Raw genomic sequence first — 25,428 nt, 5'->3', positions numbered from 1 at the left:
CTCTGCCCTCACTGGACTTTTCCTTTTTTATTTAGAGATTTGCCAAAGGTCCACTATGTACGTGCCGTATCTCCCAGAGATTCTGCCTAATACAGACTTCACAGTCCAGTGGGAAAAAAGACCCATGAACAGGCAGCAGCCACAGGTGGGGCGGGACTCTCCAGGGGCTGGAGCCAGGCCAGGCTCTGGGACGTGTTCTGGAGGCTTCGGAGCACCTCTCATTTCCAGAGTGGCCTTTGCAGGGATGCCTCCCACTTCCTATTTCCCCAAAGAGGAGCCCACAGACTCCTGTATTTTTCCTGCAGTCCATGGGGGATCACAGTGAAGGGCAACCAAGTAATTAACCAAAAAACCCCACAAGGGACAAAAGTCCCAAGAGTACCCAAATTTCTGGGCCAACCCCATTGGTTTGGCTCCTGATTTTTCCTCTGAGACCCTCCCCAGATGCCTGCTTTCCTCTTATGTCCCAGAGAGGTGACCCAAGCCTGTTCCCCCACCCTGGGTCCTGCTGATCACCTCCTTCCATGAAGCCCTCTGCCCGCCCCATGTCCCAAGGCGCCAGGAGGTAGAAATGTGAGGGACCAGACTCCTTCAAGAGCCCCCCTAAATTCTTGGCCTCTCAAGGCTCAGGGGCCTCTTTCCAGATCCCCCCGGTGGCAGCTGCTGGCTCTGAGTCCTGCCAGCTCTGCCTGGCCACAGTACAGAGCTTCTGACCCCTGGCTGGGCACTGCCCAAGAACAGCTGCAAACAGCTGGCTCTACCAGCGAGGCCCGTGGGAACCAGGCCCTGGCCCTGGCTGGCTGCCAAAGCCAGGCCCCCCCAGAGGGTGTGCCCCATTCCCAAGAAACCCCAGGGGCTGCCCCACCGTGGGACCGGCTAAACCCTATGCAAAGAGGAAGGCTGGCAGGGAGAGAAAATGAGGGAAGTCAGGTAATTGTCCCAGCATCAAGGGACCTCAGCCCCGGGAGCCACACCATTCCCTTTCCTTTGTCCCTGGCATCACAGTTTTCTGTGTACTTTCACACACACGTTGGACTTGATCCAAGTGAGGAAACAAACTCAGAGAGGTGAAGAGATGAGCTCCAGGTTTCACAATGAGTTGCTGGGACTGGAACCCAGGTCAGCAGACTGCAAAACCTGCCTGGGAGCCCTCCCCAGCTCTGTGCCCTGCAGTGGGGCATTGAGTCTTCCTGTCTTCTTACCCAGACCCCATCCAGCCCAGCCCAGACAAGTGTGTAGGTCAGAGATGGCCCTAAACAGGTCCCACAGGAGCTGAAAAAGTCATCCTTTCAGCAAAGGCCTTGCCAGCGAGATTTGGCTGGGGAGAGGGGGTTGGCCCAGAAACCCTCGCAATTAGAGGTAGGAGCTGAGTGAGGGCACAGAGAGATGGAGACCTGGGGTCCAGAGGTGATGGGAGTCTGACTGCATCTGCTCCCCCCTGCTTGAAGAGGCACATGCTGTGTGAGAGGACCGATAGGCTGGGTTCCAGAGGAGAGGACCAGGAGAAAGTCTGTAAAATGGGAGCAAGGGTCTGTCCCTCCTAGAGTTGAATCTGGGGTGTGAAAGAATTGGGACAAAGAATCTGACACTTAGGAGGGAAGGGGGGGCTCATGTTTGGCACCTCGTGCTTGCCAGGACCCGTGCAAATGATGTATACCTTTTCCTCTAATCATAGCACGAGCCTAACATGCTGGGCCTTTCGACTCTCGTTTCACAGAGGAGGAGGCTGAGGCCCACTGAGGCAGGGGACTTGGCTGAGGTCACTCAGCTGGGGGGCTGGGAGCCGGTCTGTTGACCACCAAGCCTCCCCACCACCCTCTTTTTTGAGACCTTTCACTCCTCAGGGCCTCCCCCATTCTCTCCACCATGGCCCCAAGGCTGGGAGCCAGGTGAGCCCGGGGAGGACCCTGGGTGACGGCATCAGACGTGAGACAGAGTCCTCTCTCCACAGACAACGCCCTCAAGAGTGCTTCCTGGCTAGAACAGCTGCCTCCCAGGGAGGAGGGCAGGCCTCGGGAGCCCAACTCCGCGGAGCGTGATGAGGCTGAGCCCAGGGCCTCAGAGGGAACAGATTTGGCCTCTGGCACTCTCAGTTCCGACCCTGCCGCCACCCCTACCCCAACTCCCACCATCCGGCCCCAGCCCACCGAGCCACCTTCACACGCAGACGTCCCAAGCCAAGGTGAGTAAGTGCCACGGGGTCCGCAGAGAACAGCCCACGCGCCAGACCCAGACTGCAGCTTGGTTTTGTCTGGCCCTTGAGCTAAGAACAGTTTTACATTTTGGAAGGGTTGTGAAAAAAGAATACGGGACAGACGTATGTGGTCTGGGAAGCTTAAAATCTTTACTATCTGATCCTTTGTGAAAAGTGTGAGGATGGGGCGCCTGGGTGGCTCAGTCGGTTAAGCAACTGCCTTGGGCTCCGGTCATGATCCTGGAGTCCCAGGATCAAGACCCACGTCAGGCTCCCATCTCGGTGGGGCATCTCCTTGTTCTTCCCCCTGCTTACTCTGTCTCTCTCGCTTGCTCACTCTCTCTCTCTCTCAAATAAATAAATAAAATCTTTAAAAAAACAAAAGAAAGTTTGGGGGCGCCCGGGTGGCTCAGTGGTTTAAGCCTCTGCCTTCGGCTCAGGTCATGATCTCAGGGTCCTGGGATCGAGCCCCGCATCGGGCTCTCTGCTCAGCGGGAAGCCTGTTTCTCCTTCTCTCTCTGCCTGCCTCTCTGCCTACTTGTGACCTCTCTCTGTCAAATAAATAAAATATTTTAAAAAATAATAATAATTAAAAAAATGAAAAAACGAAAGAAAATTTGAAGACATTGATAGTCAAACAGGTAGTATTTTTTTTTAAAGATTTTATTTATTTATTTGACACAGAGAGAGACACAGCGAGAGAGGGAACACAAGCAGGGGGAGTGGGAGAGGGAGAAGCAGGCTTCCTGTTGAGCAGGGAACCTGATATGGGACTCGATCCCAGGACCCCAAGATCATGATGCTTAATGACTGAGCCACCCAGGTGCCCCCCAACAGGTGGCATTTTAAACAAATCCTTCCTAACACGTCAGTTAGAATCCCATCATCAAATCTGGCAACTATTTTCACTTCTTTATCTTCTTATGTCCACGTTTGTAGCTTTGGTGTGTGTCTTCCAGTAGAAATCTTTCCCATTAAATCATCGAGCCCATCTTTCTAGAGGGCATCTTGCTACCTGTGGTAACGAGGTGTTGTTAAACCCATTCCCCACTTGGGCCTGAGTGCATTCAGCTTCCAGGAAGCTTTCCTAAAGGGCCTATCAGCGGTGTGGACAGTAGCTGCCGCTTACCTGCCTCTCACCCCTAGCCTGTTTCCGATGTCAGAAAACTGGAAGTAATCTGAAGGCCTAACACTGGGGCACAGCTGTCTGGTGGCCTGGTAGAGCCTTGAAATCACATCGTTAAAAGCCATTTAATGATGTGAGAAATTGCTCAGTGGAGGGAAAAAACAGGATACATAAAACTGTATATTCAGAAGAATCATGATATTTTTTAAGTACATCTGCCTGACTGCATATGCAAAGAAAAAAAAGAAACAGAAGGAAATACAACATGTTTAAAATTTTCTTGGGATAATGACATTTTTCATTATTTTTCTTTTCCTCATTTTCCTTTGCTGAATGTTCTGTTTTCTACATTGATCAGACATTGCTTTGATCATCAGGAAAGTGGGGAAAAGGCTGCAAATACGGGGCGCCTGGGTGGCTCAGTCAGTTAACTGTCTGCCTTTGGCTCAGGTCATGGTCTAGGGGTCCTCAGATCAAGTCCCATATCAGGCTCCCTGCTCAGTGGGGAGGCTGCTTCTCCCTTTCTCTCTGCCCCTCTCCCCTCCTTGTGCTCTCTCTCAAGCAAATGAATAAAATCTTAAAAAAAAAAAAAAAAAAGAAGGTTGCAAACAAAATATCGGGAGGGGTTTTAAGTAAGACCCAGATGACGTTCCCAGGACTTGCTCTGGCTTCGGGGCCTTTGGGGCCGAGGACCTCATGCTGCACCCCTCACTCCCCACAGGCAGAGAGGTGAGCTGTGAGGGCACCCTGCGGGCTGTGGACCCCCCCGTGAGGCACAACAGCTACGGGCGCCACGAGGGAGCCTGGATGAAGGACCCCGCTGCGAAAGATGACAGGATCTACGTCACCAACTACTACTATGGGAACAGCTTGGTGGAGTTCCGCAATCTGGAAAACTTCAAGCAAGGTTGGAGAGCTGGGAGATGGGACGAGGGCTGGGGGTGGGCGGCCTGGGAAGGGTCTCCCATGGAGACTGGGCCCTCTTGTGCCTGTTCTTTCCCGTGGTCCAGACTCCCAGCCTGGCCTAGCTCCAAACGATCAGCCACCCCCCACGAGGGGCAGCTGAGGGCACCCCCTGTGTGCTGGAGCCGGGAGCGGGAATGAGGCAACAAACAAGATGAATGAGGTCCTGTCCGCAGGAGCCTAAATTACCGTCAAGAGGAGCCAAATTTCAGGTTTGCTCTTCTTGAGCACTTACTATGTGCTCATCACGCCGCGTGAGGCAGCTCATGGTAGCTTCTTACTTCTCTGATGGGGGGCGGGTTATCGCTCTGCTTTGCAAGTGAGCAGAGCCCCAGTACTTAGAGGAGCTGCAAGTCTGGGCAAGGAAGGGCAGGATTTGGGTGATCAGATCTGGGCCGTGATGGGGGAGGGGTCCTTTAGGCCTGACCCGCCCTCCAGAAACGCACAGTCTGACGTGAGAGGCAAAGACCTTGGGAAATAACTCCAGTGTAGTGTCGGAGGGAGAGCTCAAGGGACTGTGGAACCCAAGCCTGGACGTCAGAGACCTCCCAGAGGAGGAGATGATGTTGAGCTGAGCCCTGGAAAAAGAGCAGGAAGAAGCCACAGAAAAGGGAAAGGGCCAAGTGTTCCAAGCAGAAGGCCCAGTGTGTGCCAAGGCCCAGCAATGAGAGGCAGAACGGCCCTAGAAGGGAGGTGGGGGAAGCCTAAGGAGAGAGTAGGCTCAGGCAGACCTTAGGAGCCACATTAAAGTTTGGGTTTATCACGAGAGCCATGGAGTCAGAGTATGGCTTGGAACAGCCAAAGTCCTTCCTCTGCCGGGTCAAAAGTGACCTGACGCCTGCCTCCCGTGGCTCACAGGCTGGTGTGGAGGACGCCAGTGAAAAGTGCCAAGACAAGGGTGATGGGAGGCCAGAGGAGTGGCCCTCCCTCAAGCCCCGGGAGGTGGTGGAAGGCTTCCTGGATGAAGAAATATTGGGGGAAGGCTCTAAAAGATAAGGAGGCATTGCCAAGGCAGATAGGATGGGGAATGGCAGTCCAGACAAAAAACCTGAGCAAAGGCCCTGAGACAAAGCCTAGGGGCTGTCTAAGTCCTGGCTGTGCCATTCCATAACTGGGTGACCTTGAACCCTCTGACCCTATTTCCTCCTTGGCAAAGGGGAATGCTAATAGTACCTGCCGACTCTCACAGGGTGGGGGTTGGACCCGCAGGCGGTAAGATGATCAGCCCAGCTCCCAACCCAGAGCCTGCTCTGTATCCCTGCTTACTGGGGTACTGCCCGTTGTGAGCAGCTGCCTTGCACACACAGGCCGCTGGAGTAACGTGTACAAGCTGCCCTACAACTGGATCGGCACGGGCCACGTGGTGTACCAGGGCGCCTTCTACTACAACCGCGCCTTCACCAAGAACATCATCAAGTACGACCTGCGGCAACGCTTCGTGGCCTCCTGGGCGCTCCTGCCCGACGTGGTCTACGAGGACACGACGCCCTGGAAGTGGCGCGGCCACTCGGACATCGACTTCGCCGTGGACGAGAGCGGCCTGTGGGTCATCTACCCCGCCGCGGATGACCACGACGAGGCCCAGCCCGAGGTGATCGTGCTGAGCCGCCTGGACCCCGGCGACCTGTCCACGCACCGGGAGACCACGTGGAGGACGCGGCTGCGGCGGAACTCCTACGGGAACTGCTTCCTGGTCTGCGGCATCCTGTACGCCGTGGACACCTACAACCGGAAGGAAGGCCAGGTGGCCTACGCCTTCGACACGCATACGGGCACCGACGCCCGGCCGCAGCTGCCCTTCCTCAACGAGCACGCCTTCACCACCCAGATCGACTACAACCCCAAGGAGCGCGTGCTTTACGCCTGGGACAACGGCCACCAACTCACCTACACCCTCCACTTCGTGGTCTGAGCCGAGACCTGTGCTCACAGGAGAGGCGTGGCCGTGGCTGTGGGCGTGGGTGTGGCTGTGGGCGTGGGTGTGGGCGTGGCTCCCCCACAGCAGCTCCTGCAGGGGGTTCCGCCAGCAAATATTTATCAGGGTCCAGGCCCAGGGCAGGTGCTGGGCACGTGGAGCAGCCAGGATAAAGCTTCCTTGGCACCCAGTGGATTAATAATCCCTTCCCCTTGCAGAGCACTATGCCAAGAGCTTCACATGCACAAACCCATTCATTCCTGCCAGTAGCACCCTTGGAGGTAGGGATAGTTAAGCCCATTTAACAGATAAGGACACTGAGGTGCAGAGACCATGTCCCTTGCCTAAATAGCCTCAGCTTGGATCAGGCAGGCCATACTGTCCCAACAGTCCTATGTTACAGAGGAGGAGACCTGACCATGCTCCCCTACACCTCCAGGCCTCTCCCTACTCCTCTAGTTTCTCTTGTTCTCTCAACTCTGTCTCCCCGTTCCCGGGACCATTCAAAAGCAGAGGCCTCAGGGACCTCTGCACGAGTGTTGTTGGAGGCCCCCGAGCGGTGTACCACCCCAGGCCCCTGTTCTGGGTGAATTGCTTGTGGCCCTGGGCTTCAGGTCCCTTGGCTAATGTCCCTGCTCCTTGCCTTTGGCCACCCCCCCCCCACCCCACCTCACCCTCTGTCCAACCACATTCCAAACCTCCACGGTCACCCAGCCACTGAGCAGAAACCACACCCCGAGGAAAAATACCGGCCCCTGTTCCAAGTTCCCCTCCCTCTGTATTCATGTTTATTTTCTCTTATTCCTCCTCAGTGCTGTCATTTGTTTCTGCAGCAGCAGCTGAGAAGGCCCGCAGGCAGCTGAGAAGGCCCGCAGGCAGCTGCCTGCCAGCCCCGACTCTACCAGGGTGGGAGGCTGGGCCAGGCCCCGGGGCTCCCTCTCCACCCAGAGTGCCGGCTTTGGCCACACACCCCAGCCACAGGACCCTTCCTCAGCTCCTCCCAGAGCCCTGGGGCTTGGGGTCCATGCTGTCCTTTCCTTCTGGACCTTTGAACCCACAACCTATATGTACTCAGGGATACCTCCAGGTCTGCCATGAGCAAGACCCTAGATCCAGGGCTGGGGTGGTGCCAGGACAGAACAGAACAGATTGCCTCTTCCTTGTCAGTCCCCATCCAGTCATTTGGTGGAATGGCCCAGCAGGTTTTGTGTTCTTTTGGTGGGGGGGGGGGGAATTGCTGGGGAGACTGAGATCTGAGCCGTTGGGTCCAGGGGAGGCATTGGACCTTACGGTTGCAGGGAAGTCCTGGAGGGTGGAAGCTGGGAAGGAAGGAGAAGGGGGAGTATGGACTGCGGTTTTCCAGGTTTCAGAGTTACGGTGCCAGGACCACCCTGAGCCCGGGCCTTGGGGCCGAGGATGCACAGGCAGGCCGTCTCTGCTGGCTCTGCTGGTGGCTCCCCTGAGCCTCGGACCCGGACAGCCCACGGACATACACCTTCAGGCCAACTCCCTGTTTCACCACAGGAGAAAGAAGCCTAGAGAGGTTTAGAGAGTAGCTTGGGGCCACACTGCACAATAGGACACAACCGATCTTCCAGAAGGGCTTTGTATATTTCCTTTATTCTTCCGGCTTAGAGGCCGCTCTGCCTGGGAAGGCCATAGATCCCCGAGCACCCAGTCCATCCCACCGCCTTTAAGGTGGGATGATCCCCAGGCCACCCGCTGAGCCCGCTCCCGTCATTCTGTGCCCGTGCCGGCTCCTGCGTATCTGTATATTGGAACGCTCAGCTGCCAGGTTAGAAAATTCAGCTGCACACCCAACAGTAAGGAAAAGCATTTTGTGCAGAAGACATTTCTTTCAGGCATCATCAGGTGATGTTTTGATTAAGCTATAACTCACCCCTGAAATAACGGGGAGTGGTGATAGCGAGTCAAGCAGGGCCTGACTCATAGTGGTGGACCCATCCAGCCTCCCCCACCCAACGCCAGCGGCCTCCACTGAACGGTTCCTTCAGGGGGCTGTGTTTCCCTTGGCCCTGGGTGTGGGTTTTACAAGACTGTGTCTTTCATGATATCACAGCCTAACCATGCGAGCAGTGTTCAGACTCCTCTCGCTCATTAGTCTGAGAAAAAGGAAAAGTTAGCAGGGACGGGATTTGGGAAAATGAAAGGATAAGCAAGATTGTTTTCGGGGGAAGGCGATGCTGGCTGCGGCCTCCAAACCTTCCCAAAGCCCCTTCTGTTTTCAGGCCTGAGTGTGGGGGGGGTTTACGGTAGACGGAATTATTTTCCTCACTTTACAGATAGTCGAACTGGAAGGTAGACATGGGTCACTTGTCATGAAAGCAGTTAAGTGGAGAGCCGAGTCTCAAAACCAGGTCATCTAACCATCACCACTGACTGAGCATCGGGTAGGCCAAGCCTGCCAGGTGCGTATTCTTGCATCATTGCAACAGGGAAGGTCTATACTCGGAATGCGCCCATTTTATAGATGAAGAAACTGAGGTGAAGGGACTTACCCAGGGTCACACAGCAACTTAGTCTGTGGCAGATCGGGGTTTCAGGGCTCGTCGGTCCATGTCGTTTGCCAACTGCATGGCATTCCAGGGGCAACTCCGGAAGTGTAACCAGGCATCCACAAAGGACACCCAAGAAGGAGGTTGGGGTCAGCTTGTAAAGAACCTTGAATGCCAAGCTAAGGACTGCCTCCAATCACATTTGGAACAAAGTCAATTGTAAGTTAACAGAGAGAAGACAATTCTAAGACAACTGGAATTGATTCCATTGTTGATGGGAGCCAGGGACAGGTTTTTGTCATGGACTTTATTGCATTTGGCCACAGGTACTTCAAATAAGAAAGGACCTGGACTGGGGAGGGCCAGCGTTTCTTTCTGACCTTTGATGTGAAGGCAAAGGCAACTGTCTCTGGTGTTCTGAACACATGAAGGGGCTTCGACTGCCACCCCGGATCACCCCCTAGAGATTTCTAGCCCTTGACATTGAATTTGCTCTGTCTGCGGAGGAGAGAAGGGGGCTTTGCCTTGGGAGCAGCCCAGGGTTTTCCTGGGAATCATTTGAATGTTCCTGAAAACCTCTATGTTCTCCTTGACAGCGCTGGAAACCACTCTGGTGACAGGAGCACACAGCACCAGACAGCTGTCAGGGAGCCTGGGTAGGAGGTAGGGAAGCCTGGGTTGGGATCTGGCTCGGCCTCTTTCGTGCTGCATGCTTGAGCAGGGTAGGGACTGACAGAGGGGACAGATGTCAACTCCATTTTGTGGCTGAAGACCTGCAGCTTAGGGAGGACTGAGGGCAGCTGAGGACCCAAGCAGCACCCTCCTAGAGCCAGAAGGCGCCTTGACACACGTTCTCACTGATGCACCCAGGAACCCCCAAGGTTGGCATTACTTTCCCCCCGACAGGTGATGAACCTCAAGTTCAGAGAAGTTAAGCAACCTGCTCAGGGTCCTGAATCTAGCAAGTAGTAGAGTCAAGATTTGAACCAGGTCTGTTTCTATACCAAAGCCCCAAACTCACTGTTAGGAATCTTGTAACGAGTCGTGTTTTGTCTTTTGCTTTGGCCGCTGAGAACCTCAAAGTCAAATTTGAGATTACTTTTAATAATTGTACTGAGTCACCAACTGGACTCGGACTTCATTCTAGCTTTCTGCTTTAACCTTTACCCTGATCTGTTTATTTTTACTCTATTGTATTTTATCTATGTTTGTAAGTTGCCACAATACCTTTTTTTTTTGCAACAAGGTGGATATACCCAAATAAATACATGATCAAAAACTCCATTTGAAAGTCTTGACTGAATGCTATGGTCTGCTTCCTCATCATAACACAGACATTTAATAACAAAAAGAATTGCTTTCCTGGGAAAAAGAGTGTCTGGGGACTGGGGAGGGGGGCCTTGAGCATCGTAGTCTCACGTTTCCCAAACTTGTCCCTCCTGCACAGACCTTCCTCGTGACTTCTGCTGTTCCCATTCCCCCCCCTCTTTTTTTAAAGATTTTATTTATTTATTTGACAGAGATCACAAGTAGGCAGAGAGGCAGGCAGAGAGAGAGAGGAGGAGGAAGCAGGCTTCCTGCTGAGCAGAGAGCCCAATGCGGGGCTCGATCCCAGGACCCTGGGATCATGACCGGAGCCGAAGGAAGAGGTTTTAACCCACTGAGCCACCCAGGCACCCCCTGCCATGCCCCTTGGCCATCTTCAGTATGGTTTACTACTTCTTTCAGATGATTTCATTCTTTTTACTAAAATAATTGTATTTCAAAGGGAAGCTTAAAAAGCTGTCAGCAAAAACAAAAACGAGTCTTTAAAGAAGGAAAATTACAATAGTAAAAAAAAAGTTAGTGACCACCATGCAAGGTGGCTGGGGCGGGACACTGAAAACAAGCAGCACCACGGCTTTCTTGTGGTTACTGCGCCTGTGATCTCTGGCCCAGATGTTCTTTGTGTCAAAAGCAAGGTTAGCAAATGTCATGGGTATAAACGCCAAACCATCAGCGAGTGGACATTGACCTTGATAGGATCAGTGGGATGAGACGGGAGGGAATGGCTTCTCCCATGTGATTCAAGGGCCTTTCACCTGGCTTAGATAACTCTAAGGAGCTCTCAAACCGCTGATGGTGACACGGATTTAGACAAAATTTCCCAAACACAAACACATACATATTCAGCTAGGCCTCCGCTCCCCAGCCTTGGCAGAGCTGGGCCCCATCCCTTTGGCCCCTGGCAAGAACAAGGGTCCTACTTCCCCCAGGACAACCAGCCAGAAGCACGATGCTAACAGGGGTTGATGGACCCTGTCCCTCTCACAGTGCAGACCCCGCTGGGGCTGACTCAGGCAGGCCAAACGTGGCTGGGCTTTGGGTAGTCTCCACCATGGCCTCTCCACTCAGACCATTGGCCAATCCTAGCCCAGCCTCTTCCCCACCGCCGCATCTTCTCCAGCCTTTGTGTCAGCTGTTCCCTCTGGCTGCTACACCGGTACCTGCACCTGAGCGTGGCTGCCTCCTTCTGGCCATTCATGTCTCAGCTGAAATCCCACCTGCCCAGGGAAGCAGTCCCTCAAGGCTGGGTCTGAAGTTGGCCCCAGTCACACTGAGTAAGGGACAGGCGAGGGCAGATAGGGAAAGATAGGTAGGAGGCAACGTGCCTAGGGTCACAGAAATCCCAGATGTAGAGAAATGATATAGACAAGATATTAACCAGAGAGAAGGGAACATAACAAATCCACTTGCTTGTCTTCAGCATTTATAGACAAGATATATACCAAGGTCCCTGGTGAGTTTTCTGTAAAAGACTGTCCATAAAAGCCCTCAGTGGCAACCCATCTGGGACCCCTCTCACTCTAAAGAGCTCCTTTTCTTTCCTTACTGTTCTCACCTTCACTTAATAAACTTTCACTTCACTTCGCCCTTTTGTCCACGAGATTCATTCTTGGTCTCCGTGAGCCAAGAACCTGCCCCACGGTGGTCTTTTGTCTCTTCCCTGTGGGCACCTACGTTCGTGTACTTGAGCTCCATGCAAGCAGAGCTGTTCCCACCATGTCACCAGCACCCAGGAGACCCCCAGCAAATGGCTGCAAATGACTGAGGGTCAGAACTTTGGGCAAGTTCGTATGGGGTCTGCTGAGCAAGCCACCCTTGGCTCCAAATATGTGACCACCTGAGGGGCCCCGCTTCTTTCATTAATTCGCGCAGCATAAGTCAGGTTCCACACGGAAATCTCTGGAATGCTATCTCGGATCGTTAATGCTGGAAAGCAGATTGGATATTCCCAGAGGCTCCCTCCATCCCGCAGGTGGGTGTAACTGGGGAAACCCATCTTAGGGGGAAACACCCACCCAAACACTGTTCTGCTCCGCAGCCGGGCGCTTACACAGCAAGGAGAGCTGTAGCTTCACGGTGCCGGACGCGACAGGCACTCGGCTCTGGGTCCCGATTCAGCGTTCAAGACAGCTCAGTGGCCAGCAGAGGCTGGAAGATGTAGAGTTCAGTGGGCTGGCGGGGGGGCTGGACGGACTCATCTCTGACCCTCACCCGCGTGGTTGACAGCAGCCTCTGTCGGGGGGAGCAGCAGTAAGGCTACGGAGCGATTTTGTAAGCCCTAAGCGTGACGCCCAGCACGCGTGGGCCTTCGAGAAGTAGTGCTACTGTTGTCCTTGTGGCCAGTGACTGCCCTGCTCCGGGGGACTGCCTGTTCTCCATGTCCTGCGCTGCGGGCTCTCCACTGTGTGCTGGCCCCTGGGCACCGAGCCGAGCAGGACTCATCCGTGCCCTTGAGAGCTTGCTGGGAGGCGGGGAGCCAGACGCAACACCACCCATGTGGGGCACTTGGGGCTCCTCCAGCGGAGATCCCCAAGGGGCTCCACGTGCCTTGCTAGGGAGCCATGGAGGAATCAAGCCCTCCCGACATGCCTCTGCATCAAAGCAGAGCCTCCCCTGGCCCCCCTACTGATGTCATCCTCAAAGAGGACCTCTCTCTCTGCCCTGTCAACTTTCCTCCCTGGTTTCAAGCCCTAAAAGCTCCCCTTGGCTGGTGTGGAAAGGAAGAAATAAAAATACCTAACTATCCCTAGGCACTGAACATCTGAGTGTGTGCCCGTGCAGGGGGGTGGTGCTCCGTCTTTACAGCAAGTCCTTGGATCCTTCCAGTCACCCCCCACGCGGTAAGTACTATCGCTGTCCACTTTTCACAAGTGAGGAAACTGAGCCGCCCACTGCGACCTCTTGAGTTCAAGGTCACACAGCTGGTGGAGTCCTCACCCTCTCAAAATGCACAACAACCTCAGCTCGTTCCAGAGCCACTGGGGAGTATTAAGGGTGCCGAGGGCCAGGCAGCCCAACTGGCTGATGCACCATAGGCTCTGATGGAGGACTGAGATGGAGTGTTTTAAAGGCTCCCCGAAGATTGTGCTGTGCATTCAGGGCTGAGGCCCCTGCCCCTGCCCCTCCCGCTGCTCAGAAAGAGCACCCCGAGCACAATGGGGAGGATCTGTCCGATGCCAGGTTGCACCCAGATTAGCGTCCTCTGCCCCCGCTGCCACTGGAGAGGGAACAGAGAGAGCAGGGCTCAGCCTAGCGTGTCAGCCACTTCTCCCCTGCGGGGTGCCTGCGGCTAGGGGTGGGGCTCCTAGGGGCTCGGAGCACAAAGGCTCCCTCTGCCCCCAGGCGGTGCCCAGACGCTGCCCTGCCTACCCAGCCCGCTCTGAACTCTGCCCACGTCTGGGGCCAGCCCCTTGACCCCCCACATTCCAGCAGGGACCCCGCGAGGCAGGAACAGACAGGGCTTTCAGGGTGCATGCCTGCCAGGGGGAACGAATTATTAACGAGAATTATCTGCCATGAGCACAGGGTGCCATTTCACGTGCCAAAGGTTGGCTGGCCCCGCCCCGGCCCTGGCTGCTTGGCTCTGGGGCCCTCATTCCAACTGTGCGAGGACAGAAACTTTATTCTCTTCCACAGCCAGAGGCCTCCGCCCCTCACCATCTGTGCAGCCCCCCCTCTCGGCGAGCCCCCCACCCCCACCCAGGGGCGGGAGCTTTCCTTCTTCAAGACTCAGCACAGAGCAGATTACATAAGGGTGATTTGAAAGTCAACTTTCCCAGGTCTTTTTAAGCCAAGGACAAGCCAAGTCATTGCTGTCAAGACGTTGCCAAGATGCCAGAGTCATTGTTGCCCCAACCTGTCCTGGCTTTTCGGCACAGGGCCCTGACAGATGCAAACAGCCCCTGCAGCCGGGACAAGCTTCCTCTGGAAGGAGTCAGGCCGTTTGAAGCCAGACAGCCCTTGGTGTGAATCCCGCCTCTGCCACTTAACACCTGTGGAACTTGAGGGCTCTGCTGGAAGTTTCTTACCTCAGTTTCCTGATCTGTAAAATGGGGGTGATGACCTTGACCTTCCAGGAATGCTGTGGGCTTGAAATGAGGCAGTGGATGTGAAAAACCCCTAAGTGGGAGCATGGAGGGCATACAACAAGGCAAGGCACAGTTTCGGTCAGGAACCTCAAAGCCTGACTTAGGGCATCATCTTGGTCCTACTCCCAGAAGCTCAGGTTGGGGCAGACCCAGAGTGACAATTGTCAGCAAATGTGTTAGCATATTCTCAAAACTTTTGATGACTTTTCCTTGCCTTATATAACAGAACCCAGAGGGCAAATTTCTTTCATCTGGCGTGCCTACTCAGATTGACTGGTACTGTCTACTAAAGCTGCCCAGCGTCAGGGAGAACACTGAGAGATTAGTGATGTCTGCCGCGAGAATAGAAAGTCAGGGCAGTGTTACATATGATACGTTTTACCAGTGCTATTACAGAGCAAGGTCTAAAAATACTTCTCGCTTGAGTTTTTGTCTAGATGTGTGCGGCAGCCTCCACACGGGTCTTCTGGCTTCTTGTCTCTTCCCACCCTCCCATCCTCAACTTCTGCCGCTGGAGGGGATTTTCTAAACTGAAAATCGGATCATTTCATCCCATTACCTATCACTGTCCCCAGGCTCCTGCCCTTGCTTGGAGGATTCAAACCACACTACAAGGTTGATATTCCAGGCCCCCACTGGCCTTCCCCGTCTCTTCCTTGGCCACTCATTTCCAGACACCCCCACCTAGACCCCACCTAGGTCAAGATCAGAGGGGCAGCCAGAGACCCCTCGGCATTTGCCACCAGTATGTTTGACAAACGAGAGGGGGTTGGTAAACTTCCAAGGACCCCTGTGCTGCGGTTTACCAAGGCTGTCATCTGGCTCACTCTGAACCACACTGACCTGAGTTGCCCCTGCAGAGGGGAATGTACCCTACTCTCTCTCCTGATTGCCCATTCCAAGACAGCTCCCTCATCAGCAAGACACAGGATGGAGGCTTTCAGGCACTGCTGGGTCCAAAGCTCTCTTGCCCAGGGTCCAGACATGCATAAGGGTTCCTGCCCCACCAGAGGCCAGTAGGGTTCCTCTCCAAACCCCCTCAGTACTAACTCTTGCTAGTCCCCTGAAGGCAATCAGATAATTCAGTCTTTCAATTTCACAAACTTTACTACGCTGAGCCCCTGCTCGGGCCAGGCTCAGGGATGAGCACAAATTGCTGAAGCGGCCCGAATGAGTGTCTTGAGGGAAAATACCTTCTTTAAAGAAAAGAATCGGAACAGACTTTTTTGTTTCTTATTTTCTATTTAACTTTTACTTTTCAATAATGTCAAGGTTCTAAGTTATAAGAGTAGCACAAAGGGTTCCCGCATACCCTTTCCCCAGATTTGCTGATTACTCGCATTTGTGACATTTGTTTCACCATTCTTTCTCTCTAGGTAGATTTTCTTTCTGAACCATTTGAGGGTAACTGGCAGAGACGATGCCTTCTTTGCCCTAAATACCTCAGTGTGTATTTCCTGAGAAGACAGATACGCAGATACCCACAGGACAATTAGCAAAATTGGGACATTTAGCACTGACATAACATTCTATCTAATCTACAGGTCTCACGCAAATTTAGCTAACCTTCCCAGTGATGCCCTTCGGAGCAGTTTTTCTCCCAGTTCAGAACCCTATCCAGAATTATGTATCACATTTAATTTTCATGTCTCCTTAGTCTCCCCAAACTTGGGAACCATCCCTCGCCCTTTCTTTCATGACGTTGCCATTTTTGAGGAGTTCTGGTCATTTACTCTGTAGGATATTCCTCAATTTTCGTTTGTCAGGTATTTCTTCATGATGAGATCAGGCTGTGCATTTTGGGCAGAGCAGAAAAGATTATTGTCTATTGTGCATTCTATTAAGAAATACTTGTTGGGATGCCTGGCTGGCTCAGTTGGTAAAGCAGGCAACTCTTTTTTTTTTTTTTTTTAAAGATTTTATTTATTTATTTGACAGACAGAGATCACAAGTAGGCAGAGAGGCAGGCAGAGAGAGGGGAAGGGAAGCAGGCTCCCCGCTGAGCAGAGAGCCCGATGCAGGGCTCGATCCCAGGACCCTGGGATCGTGACCCGAACCGAAGGCAGAGGCTTTAACCCACTGAGCCACCCAGACGCCCCAAGCAGGCAACCTTGATCTCAGGGTTATGAGTCTGAATTCCACGTTGCATTAGAGATTACTAAAAAAATAAAATAAAATCTTTTAAAAAAATTAAAAAAAAAAATTCTTAATGTCAGGTTGTCCCGTTACAGGTGTTGGTTATTTTGGTTACTTGGTTAAGACGTGTCTACCAGTTTTACCTACTGTACAATTACTATTTTCTCTTTGTAATTCACAAATAATTTCTAGGGAAGTACTTTGAGATTATACAGATATTTTATTCCTTTTTTTTTTCTTCAAGATTTTGTTTATTTATTTTGAGATAGAGTGAGCAAGAGAGAGAGAGCGAGAACACGTGAGCAGAGCCAGAGGGAAAGGAAGAAGCGGACTCCACGCTGAGTAGGGATTCAATCTCGGGACCCTGGAATCATGACCAGAGCCGAAGGCAGACGCTTAACAGTCTGAGCCACTTAGGCGCCCCAGATATTTTATTCCTCATCAAACTTTCATTCTCTATGTTTAGATATTGACAATTCTTATCTATATTAATTATTACTCTGATGACTGCAAAATTGTGGCTCAAAATTTCTGTTGTTATTTGCAGTCTACTGTAAAGGAGAGCTTACAGTAGTTGTACATGTATGCTTGTCTAGATGAGGGGCCATGAATTCTTATCTTATCCAGTGGGTTATAATTCACTACTATCATTATTTACTTGATAACCAAACTGTCCCAGATTTGTCTGGGATGAAAGCTCATTCAAGCTGGCTGCTATGGCGTTTTGCTGGATGTCTCTTATTCATTGAGTGCTTGCTTACTTTTAAGGGCAGAGGGATGCTCCCGGCTCATCTTCTACTCTCTCTGGCCTGACCCAGAAATCACCCCTTTCTCCACAGAGCTCTAGTTCCCTTGGTAGAGGACGGTATTTAGAAGCTAGGAGATGGGTGCCTAGGTGCCTGGGTTAAGCGGCTGCCTTCAGTTCAGGTCACCATCCTGGAGTCCCGGGATCAAGTCCTGTATTGGGCTCCCAGCTCAACGGGGAATCTGCTTCTCCCTCTGACCCTCCGCTCTCTTGTGCTCTCTCTCTCTCTCAAATTTAAAAAAAGAAAATCATTAAAAAAAGAAGAAGAAGCTAGGAGTGAGGCACAGGGTGGGCTTATTAATTCTAGGTCCTCTCAGTGGACAGAACTAGGAAGTTCATGCGTACCTAAACAGAAATCCAGGAGTTCCTCCTGCTACCTCCTAGTCCAGCCCAGTACCACAACATTCTTCCTTCCCCATGGCATATCTGGGTGTCTATTTCAGTGAGAAACCTGGTTCTCAATATCCTTAATGTAGTTAATCTTTTACTCAATCCTCCAGTACACAGAGAATAGTTTTAGAATTGCTAATCCATGCCACTGTGAAAAACAAGCTTATTAGGTAACATTTTCAATATTTGTTTGCAATTCATTAATTTTTTTTTTTTTAAGTAAGCTCTACACCCAATGTGGGGCTTGAACTCATGACCTGAGATCAAGAGCCACATGTTCTACCGACTAAGCCAGCCAGGTGTCCTTTTAATCTTTTCTTTTTTTCTTCACAAATTTGCATATCATCCTTGCTCAGAGGCCATGCTCATCTTCTCTGTATATGTGCTGTCAAAGCAAGGACATAATTCTTCTTCTTCTTCTTTTTTTTTTTAAATTTTATTTATTTATTTGACAGACAGAGATCACAAGTAGGCAGAGAGGCAGGCAGAGAGAGAGGAGGAAGCAGGCTCCCCGCGGAGCAGAGAACCCGATGTGGGGCTCGATCCCGGGACCCTGGGATCATGACCTGAGCCGAAGGCAGAGGCTTTAACCCACTGAGCCACCCAGGCGCCCCAAGGCCATAATTCTTCTTATCTTCAGACTGAGAATATATATCAAAGTTCTGTATTCAGTGGAAGAAGATATTTGCAAATTACATATCAGATAAAGGGCTAGTATCCAAAATCTATAAAGAACTTATCAAACTCAACACCCAAAGAACAAATAATCCAATCAAGAAATGGGCAGAGGACATGAACAGACATTTCTGCAGAGAAGACATCCAGATGGCCAACAGACACATGAAAAAATGCTCCATATCACTCAGCTTCAGTAAAATACAAATCAAAACCACAATGAGATACCACCTCACACCGGTCAGAATGGCTAAAATGAACAAGTCAGAAACGACAGATGCTGGCGAGGATGCGGAGAAAGGGGAACCCTCCTACACTGTTGGTGGGAATGCAAGCTGGTGCAGCCATTCTGGAAAACAGCATGGAAGTTCCTTAAAAAGTTGAAAATAGAGCTACCCTATGACCCAGCAATTGCACTACTGGGTATTTACCCTAAAGATACAAATATGATCTGAAGGGGCACGTGCACCCGAATGTTTATAGCAGCAATGTCCACAATAGCCAAACTATGGAAAGAGCCTAGATGTCCATCAACAGATGAATGGATAAAGAAGATGTGGTATATATATACAATGGAATACTACACAGCCATCAAAAGAAATGAAATCTTGCCATTTGCAATGACGTGGATGGAACTAGAGGATATTATGCTGAGTGAAATAAGTCAATCAGAGAAAGATAATTATCACATGAGCTCCTTGATATGAGGAATTTGAGAGGCAAAGTAGGGAGTCTGGGGGGTAGGGAAGGAAAAAATGAAGCAAGACAGGATCGGGAGGGAGAAAAACTGTAAGAGACTCTTAATCTCAAAAAACAAACTGAGGGTTGCGGTGGGGAGGGGGATATGGAGAAGGTGGGGTTATGGACATTGGGGAGGGTATGTGCTATGGTGAGTGCTGTGAAGTGTGTAAGCCTGATGATTCATAGACCTGTACCCCTGGGGCAAATAATACATTAGATGTTAATTTTAAAAAAAAGAAGATTTTCCCTGAGGCCCCAAATTTACAGTTGGTGTACCACATGCCTCCAGACTACCAGTAAAGGTGGTTATATAATAGACTTTCTCAGAGGCAGAGAAAGTCAGGTCAGGCATTAGAAAGTGCTACAACTGGGGCACCTGGATGGCTCAGTGGGTTAAAGCCTCTGCCTTCGGCTCAGGTCATGATCCCGGCATCCTGATATCGAGCCCCACGTTGGGCTCTCTGCTCGGCAGGGAGCCTGCTTCCTCCCTCTCTCTCTGCCTGCCTCTCTGCCTACTTGTGATCTCTGTCTGTCAAATAAATAAATAAAATCTATAATAAAAAAATGAAAGTGCTACAACTTATGAACGGTCTTAGAGGATTTATAATATTGATAGGGAGGAAGGACTTAGGAAGGCATCTGCCAATACTAACTTGCCAGCCTTAGTTTCTAATGAGAAAAGCTAAACGTACCATTTATAGTAGTATCAAAGTATGAGTACAGCACTGGGCCAATACTAATTATATTTAAAAGAGCTTATTTATCGCATACATGTAAATAGTTCGGTTTAGTTGTTATAGAAGACTTTGTCATGTCAGCAAGTCATAAAAAAATCTGTCCTGTGTACTGGGGAAAAAAAAAGTTCTGTATTCAAAAGTTATCTGGATTGGTTCTTTTTTCCCTTCAGTGTGGTTTGTTATTCATTTGAAATATAATTCACTAATTTATAAATTATAAACACAGAGTGATTTCATTGGAGATTACTTCTTTCCGAGGCTTGTTTTAGTTCCCTTATCAATAACACACAACTAAACTTTCTTTTTCTGCTTTTTCACTTATCTTCTTGCTGCTTTTTGTTTTAATAAAGGAAATTAACCAATGTACACGTAAAGTGAAAGCTAGTATGTCTGGTCTTTTTCCTGATACTTTGTTTTTGTTTTTTATTTGTTGACATCTTTTTTTAAAAGATTTTATTTATTTGACAGACAGAGAGATCACAAGTAGGCAGAGAGGCAGGCAGAGAGAGGGGGGAAGCAGGCTCCCTGCCGAGCAGAGAGCCCGATGCGGGGCTCGATCCCAGGACCCTGAGATCATGACCTGAGCCGAAGGCAGAGGCTTAACCTCCTGAGCCACCCAGGCGCCCCAGTTTACATCTTTAATATGTCTCTCTCTCTCTCTCTCTCTTTTTTTTTTTTTTGGAAAGTAGGCTCCATGCCCAACATAGGGCTTGAACTCACAAATCTGAAATCAAGAGTCGGAAGCTCTACTGACTGGACCAACTATCCCCCACCCCCCACCTTTAATAGGAATGGGAGAGGGGCGCCTGGGTGGCTCAGTGGTTTAGGCCACTGCCTTCGGCTCAGGTCATGATCTCGGGGTCCTGGGATCGAGTCCCGCATCAGGCTCTCTGCTCGGCAGGGAGCCTGCTTCCCTCTCACTCTCTCTGCTTGCCTCTCTGCCTACTTGTGATCTCTCTCTGTCAAATAAATAAATAAAATCTTTAAAAAAAAAATAGGAATGGGAGAGAATCAGCCCCTTTCATCTGCCAGTGTCCAGCATCTGGTCTGGAACACAATAATGCTCAGTACGCATTTGTGGAATGTTCACTAAAAGCTCAGCAAGTAGCTTTCCCTTGTACCTGGATAGATAGACACGGAGTCTTTGACCTCATTGAGATGATAGCAGTGACTATCGCAGTGGTTGCCACGAAGCTGAATAATGATGCGGAAAGTCTACGCAGAGGGACTGAATGTTGTAATCACTGAACAGACTGTACTTGTTACTTCTGAACACTGACTAGGAACCAGGCATGGAGCTTTGTTATGTTATTTGATCCTCACAATGATCCTATTTTACAGATGAGGAAACAGGGTTTAGAGAAGTAATTTGTCTTCACAACTAGGAAGCAGTAGAGGTAGAATCTGAATCCAGACCTGATGTCGAAGTCTACCTTTTGCCCATCACATGTCCCTGCATCTCCATATTCAGAGACAAACACATACACGGGCAATCCCAGGAACTCTGAAGCTGTTGTTTACAAGATCAAAGTTTCCTTAGCCGGACCCAACTGCCAGCCAGATGGCCGGGATGGAGGCTAATCCCACATGGTCATGCCCATGAAGGGATAAGGAAATGCTCCTTTAATGGTTTCAAAATGTACCACCCTACAATGTCCTGACCATCAAAGGTAACTCGGATTTGTAAGGTTTGGCCAAAGTATGAGGAAATGAACATTCTTGGGTTCTGCTGGTGGGAGTGTAAATGACAGGCAACATTGATGAGACCTTATTACAGGCCAGGCCCTTTACACCGGGGTTTTTCAACCTCAATACTGTTGACATTTGGGACAGGATCATTCTCTGTTGTTGGAGGGGCGATGTTTAGCTGCCTCTCCCGCCTCTTCCATTCAGATGTTCATGCTACCGCACTTTGGCTGGACAACGGAAAACGTCTCCAGACATTGCCGAGTATCTGCTGAGGGGTAAAGTCACCCCCAGCTGAGAACCGCCATTTACATGTATCAGACTAACGTTAATTCTCACAACAATCCTGTGAAATTGATACTTTCATTACCCCCATTCTATAGATAAGGCAGCTGAGTCATAGATAGGTTAAGGTCCTATCTTTAAAGAGCAGTAGAAGACACAGATTAAAACCCAGGCAGTTAGAGTCCAGAAGCCACAACGCTTCACTGTAGTGGGCACCCTTTCTGATCTGACATTTCCCTAGAACAATCTGGGACAATATAAAAAGAAATAAACATGAATGCCATTTGGCCCGCAGTCTAGAACTTTAAGGAAATGTACACACAGGATGCTCATCTCATCGTTTACTCTCACGAAAAGCTGGAAGGGCAGTAAAGACCCATCCAGAGGGGGTCATTCTTTCCTTTCCTTACGGGCCTGCATGCTTAAGCACTGAACTCAAACCAAAATTATTATTATTAAAAGATTTTGTTTATTTATTTTAGAGATTGGGGAGGGGCAAAAGGAGAGAAAGAGGCAGAGTCTCTGCTGATTGCGGAGCCTGATGTGGGGCTTGATCCCAAGACTGAGGTCATGACCTGAGCCGAGACCAAGAGTCAGACATGTAACCAACTGAGCCATCCCGGCGCCCCAATATTGTTTTTTTAACCTCATAAATTATTCTACAGACATTAAAAAAGGTTATACAGTACTGACACAGATAAAGGTCCTCCGTATTTTACTGAATAATAATTTAAGAGTAGAAAACCCCATGTAGACTATGGTTTTATTTAAAGAAAAATTTTATGTACATAAAGCAAGGGGGAAAAGTACTGTTTGTCCCTAGCAGTGATTTGTAGCAGCGCGTTCACTTGTTGAGAATATTACCTGATGGGATGCTTGGTGTGAGAGAAGGGCCAGTCACAAAGGCCACATACTGTATGATTCCATTTATGTGAAATGTCAGAATGGGCAGGTCCATGGAGGCAGAAAGCTTGGCGATTGCCAGGGGCTGCGGAGGGGGGCCGGGGGAGTGGCGGCTGATGCGTGTGAGGATTTTTTAATGAGGTGGTGAAAATGTTCTGGAATAAAATAGTGAGGATGGTCCCACAACCTCGTGAATATACTAAAACTCACGGAATTGTACGCTTTTAAAGTGTGAATGTTATCGTATCTGAACAATGTTTCAGGAAAGCAAATTCTGACAGAAATGCAAAAAGAAATTGACAAATCCAAAGCAATGATGAGGGAGCCATTGATGTGACGGAGTCTGGCTGCCTAGGAGGCCTTGGGACTCCTGGAGGGGTATTTCCGACAGAGCTTGGGAAGAGGAGCTACGGTTAATTGAATGTCAAAGAGTACCCGGACAAGATGGGGACATCCAGGGCTGACACAGGGCTTCCATGGCCACAGATGGGTACTCACTTCTGTCCCATTGCTCTCTATGTTCGAGCCCCAAGAGCCTCCTGGATTAGAGGTTATTCCCTTCCATGGGCTTTGGTGGAGCAAAAGGACAGATTGGGGGTTGATGGTCATAATCTCCACCAGCCCCTACTCCTACCCCTAGTAAGCCCACAGTCTAGGTAGAAAAAAACAAAACCAAAAACTGTGCAATTACTGCAGGACAAGCCCTTCAGTCCCCACCTCCAACTTGACCGACCTCCCCAAAACCCAACTCAAAATCACACAAACAACAAGGGGCCTTGTTTTCCTTGCATAATAAGAAATTCAGGGTAGGGCAGTACAGAATTGTTTATCCAAAAGCTAGAGGACATCGCTGAGGACCCAGATTCTTGCTTTTTTTGGCTCAACCACTGTCAGATGTTGGTCTCATCCTCAGGGGTGCAAGATGGCTGCAGCAGTTCCAGATATCACATACTCACCATCAGTGTCCAGAGGCAGAAAAGAGTTTGGCTGGTCCTTCCCAGAAGCCCTCCTACAGACCGTTTTCCCCTCCTCAGAGTCAGAGCTGGACCACGTGCCCTCCTCTGCCCCCAACCACTGGCAAAGGGATGAGGCCCACTGTGATCTGCTTAGACTCATTAAGATAAGCTGAGGAAAGTAGTAAGCTCATGGCTGGTGGGGAACACACCAGAACAAAATCTGGTTTTTATAACAGTGGAAGAAGGGGAACTGGCTGCCAGCTGTGGTGGCCCCATTGGAATTCCTCCTCCAGAGGCTTGCCCTCTATGACATGATCTTTCCCAATCTCTCCAGGTTAATATCTCCTCTATACTCACAGCAATCTGTCCACTCCTCTAGGAAGCCCTCCCTGTCCTCACTGGCTAGGTCAAAGAACCAGCACCTTCTTCACATCTCTGCCACAGCTGCAACTAAATAATCACATACGTCATTCTTGAATGAAAGTCGGTCCCCAGAAGCAGATCTACCCTTTATTCCGCGAACGCAGTCAAAGTCTGACACACAGTAAGTACTCGATAAACAGTTATTGGTTAGACAAATGCACCAGTATGTTACGAGAAGCAGATGTAAGTTCTGGAACATGACATTAAGAGCTTTCTCTGGGTGGTGAGATTTTTTTTTTTTTTTATTAAAGTATAACACACAGCAGAGTGCTCACATCTTAGGCGTAGCTCAATGACTATATAAATGTGTAAGCAGCTGGGGGAGTAACATGGAATAATTCTATTTTCCTCTCTGTCCTTTCATGGGAGGTTTAAATCTTTTTCAAATTTACAAGGGGCTGAGTCATTTCTACAAAAACAAACCTTTATTATTATTATTATTTTAAACAAAGAAAATGTCATTTTCAACTATTGGGGATGTGGAAGGAACCCATGGGGTGCTAAGAATTTCTTCCTTCCTCTGTTTTGTTTTCCCTTCCTCCCCAATCCCTCAGCAGGAGCACCCTCCTAGAGTTTTAGATAACCTCCTCCTTCCTCCAGGGGGTAGGTAGGAGTGGTTACAAAGGCCCAAAAGACTGTGCTGGGTTCAGGATTAAAATGAGGCAAAAGGTAAATTTTCATGAGAAAAAAGGTATAGGTGTTTGTGCCTTACTTTTCTTTTTCTCCAAATGCAGGAATTTGGGGGATTTGAAACATTTGGCTCTTTTTTTTTTTAGGATTTTATTTTTTTATTGGACAGAGAGAGAGGACAAGCAAGGGGAAGGAAGCAGAAGGAGAAGGAGAAGTAGGCTTCCCACTGAGCAGGGAGCCCGACATGGGGCTGGATCCCAGAAACCCGGGATCCCGACGGGAGCCAAAGGCAGACGCCCAACCAACTGAGCCACCCACGTGCCTCACATTTGGCTCTTTAAATAAAGAACGGGAATTTACTCCTAAAGATATGCCCATCTTAATCATTTGTATGTGATGAAATGTTCATTGGTTCATTTGTTCAGTCACTCATTCATTCACTGGGGTCTGCCTGTAGGTGTGGGGAAACAGAAATGGATCAGATCTGGTGCCTGACCCCGGGGAGACAGACGGCCATGGCAACAATCACTTCAGAGGGTGACTGGGGCACTAATGACTGCTCAGTGGGCACGACATAGAGCAAGGGCTACCGTCCCAGGGAAGGGGCATCTGACGTGGGTTTTGAAGCAGAGAAAGTGCAGAAAGGCATTTCAGGCAGAGAGAACAGCTGAGCCAAAGCCCGGAGGCTAAGACGGCATAGCACGCTGAGTGCGGCGGTCAAGGGCATGGATGCACAGCCGAAAGACCCGGGTTTGCGTCTTGCCTTAACCCACCTCTTAGCTACACCATCCTGAGCAAGCTTTTCACTCCGTGCCTCAGTTTTTTCATCTATTAAATAGAGCTAATGACAGTACCTACCCGATAGGGTTCATGAGGACTAACTCAGACTAACTCAGACAAATCACCCAAGAGTTTACTCCTTTTTTTTTTTTT

The 25,428-nt window shown here is 50.1% G+C and overlaps 1 protein-coding gene and 1 pseudogene across 2 annotated transcripts in view; one reads left to right on the top strand and one right to left on the bottom strand.

The window, feature by feature from the left end:
* The window catches only part of OLFML2A (olfactomedin like 2A), a 35,784-nt gene extending 25,796 nt beyond the window's left edge, over nucleotides 1–9,988 (top strand). For both annotated transcript variants that reach the window (XM_046021984.1, XM_046021985.1), the window contains 3 exons: nucleotides 1,952–2,182; nucleotides 4,042–4,227; nucleotides 5,591–9,988. In XM_046021984.1, coding sequence (XP_045877940.1) covers nucleotides 1,952–2,182; nucleotides 4,042–4,227; nucleotides 5,591–6,195 — 1,022 coding nt within the window. In that variant the 3' untranslated portion in view covers nucleotides 6,196–9,988. The remainder of the gene's footprint in view (nucleotides 1–1,951; nucleotides 2,183–4,041; nucleotides 4,228–5,590) is intronic.
* Nucleotides 9,989–17,770: 7,782 nt separating this feature from the next.
* On the bottom strand, nucleotides 17,771–17,869 carry LOC123953682 (annotated as a pseudogene).
* Between the last annotated feature and the right edge of the window lie 7,559 nt (nucleotides 17,870–25,428).

This window comes from Meles meles, chromosome 11 (assembly GCF_922984935.1).
Source record: "Meles meles chromosome 11, mMelMel3.1 paternal haplotype, whole genome shotgun sequence".
Lineage (NCBI taxonomy): Eukaryota > Metazoa > Chordata > Mammalia > Carnivora > Mustelidae > Meles > Meles meles.
This window is presented reverse-complemented; position numbering and strand designations above follow the sequence as displayed.